Source organism: Sphaerodactylus townsendi, linkage group LG15, assembly GCF_021028975.2.
Source record: "Sphaerodactylus townsendi isolate TG3544 linkage group LG15, MPM_Stown_v2.3, whole genome shotgun sequence".
Taxonomy (NCBI): Eukaryota; Metazoa; Chordata; class Lepidosauria; order Squamata; family Sphaerodactylidae; genus Sphaerodactylus; species Sphaerodactylus townsendi.
This window is the reverse complement of record NC_059439.1, coordinates 7,214,689-7,229,664: the sequence shown is the minus strand read 5'-3', so window position 1 is coordinate 7,229,664 and position 14,976 is coordinate 7,214,689. Positions and strand designations below refer to the sequence as shown.

Here is a 14,976-nt window from a genome sequence, read left to right as displayed (position 1 = left end):
GCAGGCTTTAAGGGAAGAGTTAGCCATAGATTTCAGTGGCTTTTAAATAAAAATACTTAATATCACAGTAAGTTAAAACTTCATCTGCAAAGAGCTCTGGAGCAAAGCACTGTAGAACTGAATAATCACATTGCATCTAGAGATTAGTGTGTACCGTCTAAGTACTTCAATGCTTGAGATGTAGATACCAAGGTTCCTCCGCTGCTGGGGGTGTCTCGTCAATTAACATTTGCCAGTTTGCAGCAATTATATGACTCTTTTAAAACATGCATTAAAAAGCAGGTTTACTCATGGTCCATGTTACATTTTACATTATTTGACACCCAAAAGATCATCATTAGCCGAGGAACTAGAAACTCTTCCAGTTTCGTCCAGCTACCAATAGCTAGTACTCAAAGTTTAAATATTAAACAGCGGATAACATTGTCTCTTCACATGTGCCACTGCAAAGGCACGGGGGTGGCACACCCAGGACTCGATATCCGATTATTCCCATTAGGCTTTTCAACCATGTGGTCTTAGTCTAACATACATAAATATTAAATACATGATAAATACCCTAAATACTGTGGATTAAAAAGGCAACAAAATTAAGATGAAACAAAAATATTTTAAATATTAATATTAATAAATAAAAGTCAAATAAATAAAATTAAAAGCCCGACATAATTCCATGCAAGCTCTCAAATTCATTGTGAGAACAGCACAGATCCATAAAGTCTCCACCAATGTTCTAGATGTCTTCTTAACTGCATAGAAGTTATGAAGTTGGAGATGAGCCAGGCCTCAGTGGTTAAATTTTGATTGCTGCCTGAACAGATTGGTAGCCAATGGCTTTTCTGTCAACATTCCACAATCAAACCACTTTGCCCAAGAACACTGGTCACTCAACAAAGACAGTTTAAGGGTTCCAAGGATGGGAAACTTAATTCTGTGCATTAAAAATATTTGCTAAAATTTGATGAGGTGGTTGGAACCTCACTTGACACTTTTTCAGACTTTTGGTGAAGTATTGTAAAAAAGTTGTGTTGGCCCTGTAGCGAACACAACTGAGGACCATAAAAATTTAAAAGTAGAATTCTGTAGGTAAAAAAGCAATTCATTTTCCATCTTCATAGAGGGAGAAGGTCATTACACCCTGCATTTAGATGTCTGATCCTCTTCCCGAGATATCCATTCCTCCCATGCTTATGAACTGCAATGTCGCAGGGCCCGGAGGGTCATCTCAAGGAATTTCTGGAAATGTCTGAGGACAAGGTAGCTTCCAATTTGCATTTCATTTTGCAAAAAGGAAGGCCGAGCCTGACCTTCCACCTGGGGGTAGGCGACTACGGTCATCCCACTCTCTTGCATCTGAAAGAAGATCAGAGAAAGTCATTAGTGCTTGAGGCCTGAACATTTGCAAGAGCTACATCAGTCAAGCAAGTGACCTTTCCAGCAGGTCGAAAATGAAGACTTTTTACTTACAGCTAGCTTGTTTATACTTTGTCTCACAAAACAGTGTTAGTAGATTATATGTTCCTCGTTTTGGAACTCAACATGCTAGACCTTCTTTGTTGTAGAATACCCAGTGGTGTAGCGCCGGGGGGCGGGGAAGTGCGTGACGCCCTGGGCGCATGCCGTGGTGGGGGTGTGGCATAGGTGTGGGCATTCTGGCACGTTCCGGGGCGTGGCAGGGGTGCAGGGCACACGCATGCCCCGGGCGTGTTCAGTAATGCACAAAATAATGGTTTTGACAAAGACAGTGCATTAAAATGAATGATAATTCTCATATTTGTTCAGGACTATATTCTAATGAAGAAGCATACAATTTTCTCAATCCCTGCAATTGACTGTACTAACATCTTTATATGAGACTGTGTATAGCTATTTCAACCTCAGAATTTTTGAAGCAAGCTATTGAAATCTCCTTTGAAATTACTTCCAGTTGAGAAAAAAATCAACTCATCTTTTCCAGTACCCCTTCATATATAATTGCCACTTGGAAGTGTTATGGTTTCTGCACAACCTGGTACAACATAGTGGCTTTGGAATGACATTTAACTGTCAGATTAAAATCCGAGCGGCCTGTACACCAGTTTCCTCTTACCTGTCTCTGGAGGTTGGATGACAGGTTTGACACATCCACTTGGAGAACATCCATGTGGCTAGCAAAATTCGGCAGGATCTCTTTTATGTGGGAAAAGTAGCCATGGTAGGTGTGAAGACCTGCTCTTATCTGGTTGAAACAGCCAGCCTGAAATATGGAAAAAGGAGATGGTGTTAAAATTAAGCTAGAAATGGTAACGTTAAGTTGGTCAAACTAGAAATGGCAACGAAGGTGGGGATTGTATGGTGCAGTACTTTGTGGCTGGAGCAAATCAGTTTCTTCCATAGGACATTGAAGTCAGAGGCTAAAGTACACACTTTAAAGACAGAGACCTTGATTGGCTAGCCCTTTTGGATTGTCTTGAAGACTGCTGAGCAGAGTATGGAAGAAGAGATACATGCCCCTATGTAGTATGAAACGCGATGTGTAAAATTATGTTCCACTCTAAGAACGTTTAAGAGGACCCACCCAGAAGTGCTCAGCTTCAGTTTACTTCTCAAGGTGGAAAACCACCAGCGGCAGATCAGATTAGAAAAAACAGGTTGAAGGACAGGAGAAAAGACATGGATGACTTTATTTCAACCTTCAGAAGCATCTATGGAGAAGACAGGGAGACACGACCACAGGTAGGTCTTCCTCCTGGCCACATGTTCACCTGAAGGTCAGAATACAGCCTACTGCCATTCAGGGCTCTCTTCACACCACTGAGAACCCTGCAGAAGGTTCTACTGGGTGGCCTCTTCTATCCTGACCTTGAAGTTGGGAACAGGGACCATTCATTGCACTGCTGAGTGAAAGATCTTTCATGGTTCAGCAAGAACAAATGAGGTGTGTGTGTTCCTGAAGTTAAAGTTTTTCGTACAAAGATACAAGACTTGGATGCTTGACACTCCTCCCCAAGCTTCTAGCTACTCAATCTATTAATAATAGTTGGGACAGACTATACCATTCAATTCAATTTCTCTGAAGTTATTTTGGCAATGGCCTACAAAGAGAGGCAACCAATAATGCTTAAATGTGGCCCTATTAAATGGTTCCTCTGTTCTTAATTTGGTGGCCTTAAGATACTTTGCACTCGGGAAGGTTGAACCAAACATCTGTTGGAATTAGGGCCTAGCCTAATTTAAACCAGGGATTAGCTCCAGGCCATGTTTATTGAACATCAGGTTTTTGTTTTTTCTCTTAGAGAAATGTGTAGTATGAATACAGTTCTTTCTTTTCACCACTATGAACTGCCAGCTTCCAGATTAGAGCGTTAACCACCACCCAAATCAATCCTTATTTTTAACACTGCCACTCAAAAGTAACCTCAAGGGTTCAGTTGAAGATTGTTTTTTTCTGAAACATGCACAGCATTTTATTTTAGTGTGTGGAAAGACTGCTCCAGAGAGATCATCTACCACCTGCAGTTTTAGCAAACACTTTATTAAAATAACCAGATGGCCAGTTAGACCAGGGGTTCCCAACACCTTCCCCAGCACCTGCCAAATGTTGCATCTGCAGTGGTGTAACACCCAGGGGATGGAGGGGGCATCTTGCACTGGGTGCGCACCGGTGTGGGGGCATGGCAGGAGCGTTCCGGGGTATGGTGGAAATAGGCAGGGGCGTGGCAGGGGCGCAGGGCACACACATGTACCAGGCACAGTTCCCTGTCACTACAGCTCTGTGCATCTGCCATCACAAAATGAGCACAATGTGACTATGTGAAAGTAAGCTGTGGCAGCCATTTGGTATTAAAGGCGTCTGCAGGTTTAAAAAGGTTGGAGACCCTTGAGGTGTTCCGAGTTCAACATAGCCTCAGGAGCTTCCTTGGCTATTGCAGTGCCTAGATAGTCCCAGTATACAGACTGAAGGAAGAAGAGATCTGGATCCTTACTTTCAATCAGATCCTTCTAGTATGTAACCTTGGAAGATTCATTGGACACTTATCATGCAAACTCATTGCCTAATTTCCAGAAGTGCCAAGTCATGATTGTGAAGCTAGAAAGACCGGATGATCTTTTTCATCCCTGCGGTTGAGGTCACTAAAATAATCTTCCCCATATTTATTTTTGGCAACTAGCTGTGATAGTCTAGTAACTCTTGGAGGAAAAGCCACTGATATTTCTCAAGGTTTTGGGTCTGAGTGATGAACAAGGATTGAAAAAGGGAAAAAAGCATTCAGATTCTCCCTTCGCAAGTCTTAGGCGGATTCTGCATGGGCCAAAAACAGCGGTGTGAAAATAGTGTAAACCCTTTAAAATCTTTTTACACCATTTTACACCATTTTCACACCGCTGTTTTTGGCCTTTCTGTGATGGAACTGTTGGAAATGCATATTTTTCCACATCAGCTGAGTCAGAGAACTCCCCTGAACCCAGAAAAGAGGTCTTTGCATTGCTCATGCAATATGCTCCTCGATAAGTACGGCTGCTACCAACTAAATGGTTTGTGGACTCTGCAGAAACACAATTTCAAGTTAGGAGTGGACAGCCGTTACTCACCGTGTCGCAGGGATCAGTATGGCACTGGGAGAGATCCACTTTTGGGATGGCCAGCAGTTCCTGTATCAATATCAGTTCATCGTCACTGCCAAGTTTAAACTCTTTGCGCTGAGGGGTTAAAGTCAGAGAAGGCAGGGTTAGGAGAGAGTTTCTTTGACAGGGAGATTTCTTGGTGGGCCAATGTTCTAGGTAGGTCAAGAGCAACCAGGTAGGTGCTGGAGGTCTTCCAGAATTATAACTGGTTCTAAGGTTACAGAGACCAGTTCCCTTGGAGAAAATGTCAGTTTTGGAATGTGGAGTCCACAGAGTTCCCTCCCTTCCCAAATTCCAACCTCCCGAGGCTTGGCTCCCCAAATCTCCAGGAATTTCCTAACCCAAAGCTAGCAACCCTAAAGCAGAGCGAAACTCCAGCCCGTCTGCCAGCACTTCAGAAGCCACTAGGCTCAAACATTTCATGGGTAACCTATGCAAATGCACCCATGGTCTCCCCCTGCATGGCTGCCATTTTTTTTTAAAGTATTTTAAATTTTATTTATTTATTCCACCTTAATGCAGTCTTAGGGCAGCTAACAACAATATAATTAGGATGTTGCGGGTTTTCCGGGTTGTCTGGCCGTGTTCCAGTAGTATTTTCTCCTGACGTCTTCAAGATGCCAGCCACAGATGCAGGCAAAACATCAGGAGAAAATACTACTGGAACACGGCCAGACAACCCGGAAAACCCGCAACATCCTAGTGATTCTGGCCATGAAAGCCTTCGACAACAATATAATTGATAACATCTGTCACTTACAAACATATAACGTGTAACATATATAACTATTAAAATATACTTCTTGCCAATAACAGCGACAGCCACCCTGGCCCTATGCAGAACACAGATCTCACCTTAGACTTTTTTTGTCTGCTCTAAATCATTAGAACTAATCTAGATCCTTGGTCTGGAGTTTCTCCCTGGGGCATGGCCTGGCCACAAAGTGTAAGGGAATGTGGCCCTGACTCTCTGCAGGGGTGCCAGTTAAAATGGTCTGCCCAAAAAGACTAACGGGTTGAGCTGGCTTAGGTGGTTTTAGAAGCCAATTGATAGTCCTATTGAGGCTAGGATGAAAGTCTGGGATGAGAAGCTCCTAGGAAGCTGTCTGGTTCAGAAATATGCTTTGGTAAAGGGAAAGAGACCATGAACTATACTACTGTACACATGCTGTCTGCTGCTAAGTATGCTCCTGGCCGGGAGTTAACATTTAAGGTACTGCTTGCCCATGCATATAGAAGCCAGAAGGAGGCACACAGCCTTGACTTTTAGCATGAGCAACAGGGTTGCCAGCTCCAGCTTGGGAAATACCTGGAGATTTTGAGGGAGAAGACTGAGGAGGTCTGGGGAGGGATGGGATGGGATTTCAATAGGGCATAATGCCGTACAGCCCACCTTCTGAAGCAGTCATTTCCTCTAGGTGAACTGATCTCTGTTGCTGGAGATCAGTTGTAATAGCAGGAAATCTCCCGCTGCTATCTGGAGGTTGGGAACACTAGTGGGGAGGGACAACCTTCACAGTCATCTGTAGCTCTATATACCCATTCTCATGGCTAGCAGACCATGATATGTAGTCATACCAGCTCCTGGTTGGGAAATAACGGGAGATTTGGGGAGTGGAGCCTGAGGAGGGTGGGGATTTGTGGAGGGGCAGGACTTCAGTGGAGTATAATTCCATGATAGACACCTTCTTCCAAAGCAGCCATTTTCCCCAGGAGAACTGGTCACTGTTGCCTACAGATCAACTGTAATCCCGGGAGCTCTCCAGCCACCACCTGGATGGTGGCAACTCTTATAATAAACGGTGCAAAATAAGAAACATATATACTGCCAGAATGAAGTTATATGTTTGCAGAACTCTTCTTTTCTTGGTGCAGAATCTGGATAGCCCTGGCCCAGAGTCAGTTTTGAGCACAGAATTAATCTGTCCCTCACATATGGGCCAGCCAGCACATCCTCTTTCCTCATTTCCACACAGAGATCAATCCACATGATCTCAGCCAGTAAATCTGGTTCTCATTAAAGGGTGTAAATGAGTCTTGGCCTCCACTGAAATGCGGTGTTGATCTTGTGTCCCTGTCTAAAGTCCATCGAGACTGGAATAAACATTCATCTCACTTTGGCAGGGCCACTCAAAACTGTCTCCTAAAAAGCAGACGAGGAGAAGGGACTCTCCTCCCCTTTTGCCACTAGGTGACCTTCTGAGGTTGGCTTGGAAGAGGAGATCAGCACCTGGACCCAATTCACAAGAACTCCTCTACATGAGGTTAAGTTCCATGGAGGGACAGCCTGTAATTTTACAGGAAATGGTAAAAAAAATCCCATAAAAAACAGCTTGCCAACTATTTTGTTTATCCTAGAATTCAGCCTGTTGGGTGTAATTATCCTCTGGGGAGTTCTGAGCTTGCCAAGACACAGAAGCTAATACCACACACTTAATTGTTTCCATTGCAAAATGCAAGGAGTTTATTATTTACAAAGTGCAAGAAGTTTATTATTATTATTAGAAGTGGTTTCAGGCAACATTTGGCAAACAAGGATACAGGCAGAATGCTGCCAGGTCAGGCCAAACCTAGAAATATTGGGGAGAGGTGTTGATTTGTCCTTTGGGATCGAAAGCATTTGTTTGAAGGCACTGGTGATTGGCTCCTGCCCAATATGCAGCCTAATCCTATATACTTGGGGGCCCCAATGTAGTGCCTGTGAGCACCTGCTCATGTGTCGTTAGGAAATGGGTGGGGGCAGGTAGGGCTTTTGCATAACAAGGCTTCTGACTGACTATTGGGGATTTGATTGGCTGTGCAGGTTTTTAAAATGCCACAGGCCAAGGATCTGGGCCATGTTACTGATGCTAAGCTGAGGCAATAATTTCGTGGCTGGTTCTAAATTTTGTGGCAGCCATTTTGTTGCTGCTGTGCCTTGGCCTGCCAGAATTCCAAATATGCCCCGAGGCTCAAAAATGACGAGGGCCCCCTGCTATGACACTGCTATACATATATCTCAGTAAGCTTTTTCCAAGTATTCATACAGCTGCAGAGTTAGATGCTCTGTAGGCAAATCACATCCATATTTTGTTCCCCTTGGCTTGCCAACTCACCATGAGCTTTCTGATGTTACTGACATCCTGTTTTATCCTGAAGACAAATTCCCGGTTTTTCTGGACAAATTGGTGCAGTTCTGGATCTCCAGAAGACTCCGGCAGAGGGGCGGAAGCACTCATTGCCCACGTCAATACAATACTGAGTAGAGAAAGAACACCTGGAGAGAAAGACAGAGGTGGACATCAGTTTTGATTGGAGTAAGCTAGACAGCCGTAGCAGTCTGTTTCCAAAAGTTCTCTGTGGTCTTTCCGCTCCAGGAAGTTAGGAGCAAACCTTGGTTTGCTTTAGCTGAAAATTTATCTCGGACTAAGTTAATGTGGGATGGAACTCACTGGAACTGAACTGGCACAACTTGAACAGGAATAATACCACAGTTCCCTCCCTCCCTGTGGGGCTGTTGTGTGAGAGAAGTTCCTGCTGAAGTTTGCACCAGTCTATCTCCATCTGACACCTTTAATGGTGCCCCAAATCCACAGCTTTTGGTCTGGTCCCCGTTAATCTATTTCAGCTGGAGCCTCACAGGATGACTTGAAAGTTTAGTCAGTGGCATGGATAATGGACATTTCTCCCCCCCCCCCCCCCCCCGCCTGCCCGCCCGGACTTCTGGAATGTGATTTATAAAGGGACATTGAACGCAGCGATCCTTTCCCCAGTCTTTGTAATTCATTACAGTTCTTTTGCAACAAAATCATCTTTCCCTTTCTACAGAGAAACCATTTCTAAAGAGAAATGCAGGAGATCAAAAATATTGAAGGCAGGAAACCAGGGTGTGTGAGTGTGTGTTTTATGACCAAGATTTAGACTATCGGTTTACAGCGAGGGTTGCCAGCTTGAGGTTGGTAAATACCTGGAGATGTTTGGGGTGGAGGATTTGGGGAAGGAACAGTCTTCAGTGGGGTGTAATGCCATGGAGCTAACCTTCTAAAGTGACTATTTTTTCCAGGTGAACGGATCTCAGTTGTCTGGAGATCAGTTGTAATCCCAGGAGATCTCCGGTCACTATCTGGAGTTTGGAAACCCTCGTTTACAGCAGTGGCATTTTAAAAAATTGTGTTGAGGTAGATCTTTGAAACCTCACATCTCTCACACATCTCAGCATTAGAAGTGACTGAATGCTCGAGTCATATTCCCAATACGAGGGTCCCATGTCCAATGGGAGATGGACAGCAAGAGGAGAAGGCAGAGCAGTAAATCATACAGAGCCACAACAGGCAGACTCCTCCATTGGACACTACCTAGACCAGGCAGATAGGTGGACCAAGACCCATCCACTTCATTTAAGCTTGATCTGCCCAACACACCAGAAAGGGGTTAGAATGATAAAGCACAAGCCAAACCTTTTTTAAAAAGTCAATAGGAATCACAAGAATTGGAAGACCTCTACATTTCACTCTAGCTTGAGAGTGTTCCAGAGATTATCTGTTACTTTAATTGGTTTGCTTGGCCCTGAGCAAGCTTCTTTCCATACCTAGTCAACCCCAAAGGGTTGTTGTAGATGTAAAGGGGAGGTGTGACCTCATTAGGAGAATCAGGAAAGAGTCAGTTTTAATTTAAGCCTCACTTTAGTCTGAAGGGTTGAGAGGGAAGAATGTTCCCTTCTGACACCACTATATTAGAACACAGATTAGAGATCAGAATCTGGACTAGAGTCCAGATTAGAGTCTGAACACAGATTAGAGTCCAGATTAGAATCTGGTTTTAACGTTTATACCTTTTATATTGCTTTTATATTATTGCATTGTTTTATTATATGAACACATGGAAGCCGCCTCGAGTCCCCTGGGAGATTGGCGAGGTAGGAACGTAAAATATAAATGAATATAAATAAACAACGATTGTGGGAGAAGCTACCCCAAAAGTTTCAAACCAACAGAGTCAGACAAGCTTAAAAAGCAGGCGAGCGCCCAATGCCCATCACTGACCTCTCCCAGATAGTATCCCTTCAAAACTCTCCAATAGTTTACCAGAGAGTCTTTCAGTCGGGAGAAAAAAAAGTCCCCTCTTTAGAAGTCCCATGCAGATAATTCCAGGAGAAAACCCCAAGTTTGCTCCAGCAGAAGCCAAGTCCGCGCGCCGCCCCCTTACCTGCTCCGCCGCGCGGGGCTCAGAGCAGCAGCAGCAGCAGAAGCAGCCAGCGGTGCCGCAGCTGGACAGGCGCAGCCTAGAGGCGCTACTTACTCCTGAGTGAGCTCATGGCGCTGCTGGGAGGCTGGTCGGGTCTCGCGTCGCTCCTCCCCTCTGCTGAGATGGGCCGGCCGGGCGTGCAGCTCCACCGACGAGGCAGGCGAGGTAGGCCGGGGTTGCTGATGCTGCTGCCAAGTGGCGACTGTGCAAGGTTGCCCCATCTTGGGAGGTATTTATAGGGAGTCCTGAGGAATCCCCACTCTGATGCAGTCCTGCTATTACTAAGCCGGTGGGGGGAGGGGGGTTGGACGAAGAAGAGGAAGGAAGTGTGGGGCATGTGCCCATCAGGCCACAGGAAGGGAGTCTGAAATGTAATCCTCGAAGAAGAGCTGGGTTTTTATCCCCTGCTTTCTCTGCCTTTAAGGGGTCTCAAGGAAGCTTACAAACTCCATTTCCCTTCCTCTCCCCACAACAGGTAAGTGGGCTGGGAGAGTTCTGAGAGAACTGGGACTGCAGGCTTCATATGAAGGAGCAGGGAATCGAATCCAGTTCCCCAGATTGGAATCCACCACTGTTAAACGTTGCACCAGTCTGGAAGGCACCTCAAGGGTCATCTAGCTCAACACAGGAAATTCACAACTCCCTCCCCCACACTCCCAGTGACCCCTGCTCAAAACCATCCAGCATCCTTGGCCAGTCTGGCCTTGAGGAAAATTCCTTTCTGGCCCCAAAGTGGCAATCGGCATTTGCCTGGGCGTTTAAGAGAGGGCCCTGAGATCTGAGCGCCGATTCATCCCTCTTGCCTCCCTCTCATGATCTGTCTGAGTTCACAAAACCAGCTTTCTGCTTAAAAACCTCCACAAGAGGAGACCCCACCACCTCCCGAGAAAGCCACCTTGAGGTGGCCAGAGATGAAGTTAAAATCTGAGAAGTCCCCTGCTCCTGATGCCCCCCCTCTCCACAAGAATGTTTAAGGAACTCAGATTTGAGATAGGGAATCTACTTACCCATATGTGAAACCTATTGCTAAATTGAGCCGCTGTACCAGAAGACTGGGGAGTAAGAAATGCTACACTGATTTTTAAATGGGGTCCAGAGGAGAACCAAGAAACTTCAGCTGAATGTCTCTCCCAAGCAAACTAGTAGATCCTGCCCTACCAACCTTTAGGAATTCTTTCAGAAAATGAACAAGCTTGTAGACCACAATGACCTGGTAGACATGTTATTCACTTGGCTTACCAAAAGCCTTTTGACAAAGTCCCTCGCCAAAGACTTTTGAGTAAACTTTGCGGTAATGGGATAAGAGGACAGGTTCTCTCGTGGTTTAAAAATTGGTTAAATGATAGGAATCAAAGAGCAGGAATAAATGGACAGTTCTCAAAATGGAGGGATCCCCAAGGATCAGTAGGATCCCCAAGGATCTGACACTGGGGGTGAGCAATGTAGTTTGCAGATGACACAAATGTTTGCAGGTGATGACACACAATTATTCAGGGTGATGAAAAGCAAGGATGACTGTGAAGAATTCCAGGAGGATCTCCACAAATTGGGTGAATGGGCAATAATGTGGCAAATGTAGTTCAGTACTGATAAGTGTAAGGGATTCACAAGGGGGGGGGGGATCCCAACTTCAAGTATAGGATGGCCGAGCCTGAACTTGCTGAGACGAGGAGGGGTGATAAAAGATAGCTCAATGAAAGTGTCAACCCAGTGTGTTGCAGTAGCAAAAAAGGCAAACTTTGTGTTAGGGATTATGGGGAAAGGGATTGAAAATTAAATAGCTAATATATTGCACAGCACAGATCTATAAGGCAGGCTAGTTTGGAATAACGTGTACAGTTCTGGTCACTGTATCTCGAAAGAACATTGCAAAACTGAAAAAGACAGAAGACGTCAACCACGTTGGTTAGACATCCTTCTTATGAGGAAAGGCTGGGACTTTTCAGTTTAGAAAAGACGCAAGGTTGATAAATGTATTGGCGAAGGCTTTCACCACTGGAATCACTAAGGTGTTGTGGGTTTTCCAGGTTGTATGGCCGTGTTCCAGTAGCATTTTCTCCTGGCATTTTGCCTGCATCTGTGGCTGGCATCTTCAGACGTCTGAAGATGCCAGCCACAGATGTAGGCAAAACGTCAGGAGAAAATGCTACTGGAACACTGCCATACAACCTGGAAAACCCCCAACCCCAAGGCTGATAAAGTTATGCATGGAGTGGAGAGTTGTCACAAGGAAATTTTTCTCCCTCTCCCAAAATACTGGAACTCCATGGCATCCAATGAAACTGATGGGCAGTAGATTCAGGATGGACAAAATGAAATACTTCTTTACACAGCGAGTGAGTAAAATGTGTGATTTGCTGCTAGAGGATATAGTGATGGCCACAAAAACAGGCAGCTTTAAAAGGGGTTAGGCAGATTAGTAGAAGGGAGGTCTGTCAGTGGCTACTAGCTATGGTGAGTAAAGGAACCTCCATATACATCAGCTGTCAACCTCTGAATCCCAGTGCCAGGACCAGGGGAAGGCCTTGGCCTCTCTCTAGAGCATAGGTGTCAAACTCGCAGCCCTCCAGATGTTATGGACTACAGTTCCCATTATCCCCTGCTAGCATGGGTTGATTCAGCAGGGCTCTTCTGATGTTGTTAAAAACCTCCAAAAAGGGGAGAACTCCAGAGGGAGGTTGTTCTATAGGCTTTTAAAAAAATCCACCTGGTTCTCCTGCACAGATCCATGATTCCATTTCCCATTTGGGTTTCTTTTGGGACATTCCATGAGTCACAGTGTGTGTGTGTGTGGGGGGGGGGGTAATTGCTGACACCCACACTCTCACTGTTTTCCCAACTGAGCCCCCAAAACCTTTATTTGCTCCATTAGGGGAAACATACACACAATAGGTTGGTTAACCCTGGATGTTTCCTCCAGTTAAAAAAAAGGACACTTGAAGCCTGGATCTGTGTTGAGATTTGAATAATAGGGTGGGTGGGTGGGTGGGTCCTCTGGTGTGACTCCCCTCTGCAATGCTGTCTGTTGGTTTAAACTGGCATGAAGTGTGGACAAGAACAGGATATTGATCAGAAGATTCCTGTGTATTGCTCTGTACCAAGTCAGGAGAGTAAAAAAGGTAAAGTTTCCCCTTCAGTTGTATCCGACCCTGGGGTACCACTGCAAGCAGTGATTTCATAGGCAAGCCGTTTTTGTGGGGTAGTTTGCCATTGCTTTCCCCGGCTAAGTCAGGAGAACAGCAGGTTTAATCTAAATTCTGAGCTGTGACATGTGGTCTTGGGCAATTCAGAAACTGAGGTTTCAAAAGACATTCAATGGTGGAATTCCTAAGGCTAGATAGATCTCCTATCTTGTCTTTTGGACCCTAAAACAGCCCTTGGATAGCTGCCCCTAGAAGTGCGAAAGGTGGGTCAAACCTTTGTGTGTGTGCATGTAAAGTACTGTCAAGTCATAGCCATGTAGGGTTTTCTAAAGAGAGGAACAGAGGTAGTTTACCATTGCCATCCTTGACTCTGGAATTCCTTGGCGGGCTCCCATCCAAATACTAATTATGCTGATGCTACTTTGATGCTACTTAGCTTCCATGAGCTAACAAGATTGGGCTTTCATGGGCCATCCACTTAATTAAACCTTTCCCTTTCTCCCAACTGAATATGCTTCCCTTTCCCCTTTTGCTTGTAGCCTTGGGGATTCTAATCTTCCTTTCTAGGACCCGTTATGCACGGACTGCTTCCCTCGACGCTGTTCATTCTGCAGTGGGGCTACAGTGGAGTCTCCTCGCATTTCCTTGTTTACCTGCAAAGAGGTTCCCCACTTCCAGGTTTCTCCCTGTTGATTGCAAGATTGACTGCTGTTTAAGAAAAAGCCATTTAAATTTTATATCAATATTCTTCCATGGTGCAGCCTCCCTCCCTCTGCTGCAGTACTGGGGAGCTCGGGGGAAGGCATGCCAGACACAGTCAGTCATTGGTAATTGAAGGGGATGCTATGGCTGGGGAAAGGGGGAGTGAAGAAGAGGAGCATGCGAATGGGGCTCTATCGATATTCTTCACAAGATTGCTGGCTGCTCAGTGGCAAAAAATCGGTGCTTTCAAAATAGTCCTTGCCCCAAAGACAGTTAGCATGGTGTTGTGACTAGTGACTCCCACCTCTTCTTCACCAGTCTAGGATCTGATGAGATCTAGGTTTGAACCCCCCCTCCCCCCACCCTGAATCTCCTTGGGAGACTTTGGGCCACACACTCTGTCAGCCTCACCTTCCCATAACATTGTTGTGAGACTAAAATGATGAAGATGACTGAGAACTAATAAGATAGCCACAATAAGCATTTGAAGCATTGTTATATTGCAGATTGAGCGGAGTTGTTTTTTATTACCCCAGAAGGTCGGACCAGAGCCGATGGGTTGAAATTGTACCAAAAGTGTCTTTGGCTAAATGTTAGGAAGAACTTTGTGAAAGAGTTAGACCGGTTCCTCAGTGGAACAGGCTTCCTCGGGAGGCAGCAGGCTCTCCTTCTTTGGTGATTTTTAAGCAGAGGCTAAATGGCCATTGAACCCCAAGGCTGATTCTATGAACTCAGGCAGATCATGGGGTCAGGAAGGGGATAGTCAGTGCTCAGCTTTTGGGGTCCTTCTTACAAGCCTAGGTTAATGCCCTTCACCATTTTTGGGTCAGAACTGAATTGTCCTCCAAGCCACATTGACCAGGGATCCTGGAATTTCCCCCCTTCCTCTGTGCACAGAGCATGAGGTCACTGGGGCAGTCAGGGGGCAGCTATGAATGTCCTACATTGCGCTAGATGACCATTGAGGTCCCTTCTATGTTTCTATGTTTGTACAACTGTCATGCTGATCTGGACGGTGGTATAAAAATGTGCTGGAGCTGAACTGGTTCCACTCCAGGCATTTCGGCTGGAATTTTAGGGCTCCATCACTTATTTTTTACAAACAATCCAGTCACCCTGTTGCATTCCAGGACCATCTGTGTAATTTCCACATATTTCCCAGACCTAATGTTTAATGATTTTTTTTTTAAAAAAACACAATGTTTATATCTAATTGCAGAGCTCCTCCAATGTGTGGACAGCCAAAGGGCTAATGAATTTTCCCAGAGCTCCTGTTTCCTTAAAACTTTATTTCTTCCTTCTC

At 45.1% G+C, this 14,976-nt stretch overlaps 1 protein-coding gene across 1 annotated transcript; it reads right to left on the bottom strand.

Annotated features, from left to right (window-relative positions):
- Positions 1-1,188: 1,188 nt before the first annotated feature.
- On the bottom strand, positions 1,189-9,901 carry LOC125444910 (myelomonocytic growth factor-like). The gene is made up of 5 exons (XM_048517663.1): positions 9,790-9,901; positions 7,701-7,861; positions 4,573-4,680; positions 2,090-2,236; positions 1,189-1,353 (listed from the first exon to the last, which is right to left on the bottom strand). The coding sequence occupies exons 2-5, from the start codon at positions 7,821-7,823 to the stop codon at positions 1,189-1,191; spliced, it is 543 nt and encodes a 180-aa protein (XP_048373620.1). The 5' UTR covers positions 7,824-7,861; positions 9,790-9,901.
- Between the last annotated feature and the right edge of the window lie 5,075 nt (positions 9,902-14,976).

What these genes read in the sequence shown, in the direction of transcription:
- LOC125444910 (XM_048517663.1), bottom strand. Translation starts at nt 7,823, where the DNA reads ATGAGTGCTTCCGCCCCTCTGCCGGAGTCTTCTGGAGATCCAGAACTG. An exon ending in GTAACATCAGAAAGCTCATG is followed by an intron (nt 4,681 to 7,700) that starts GTGAGTTGGCAA and finishes TTAACCCCTCAG; the next exon opens with CGCAAAGAGTTTAAACTTGG. An exon ending in ATACTGATCCCTGCGACACG is followed by an intron (nt 2,237 to 4,572) that starts GTGAGTAACGGC and finishes TCCATATTTCAG; the next exon opens with GCTGGCTGTTTCAACCAGAT.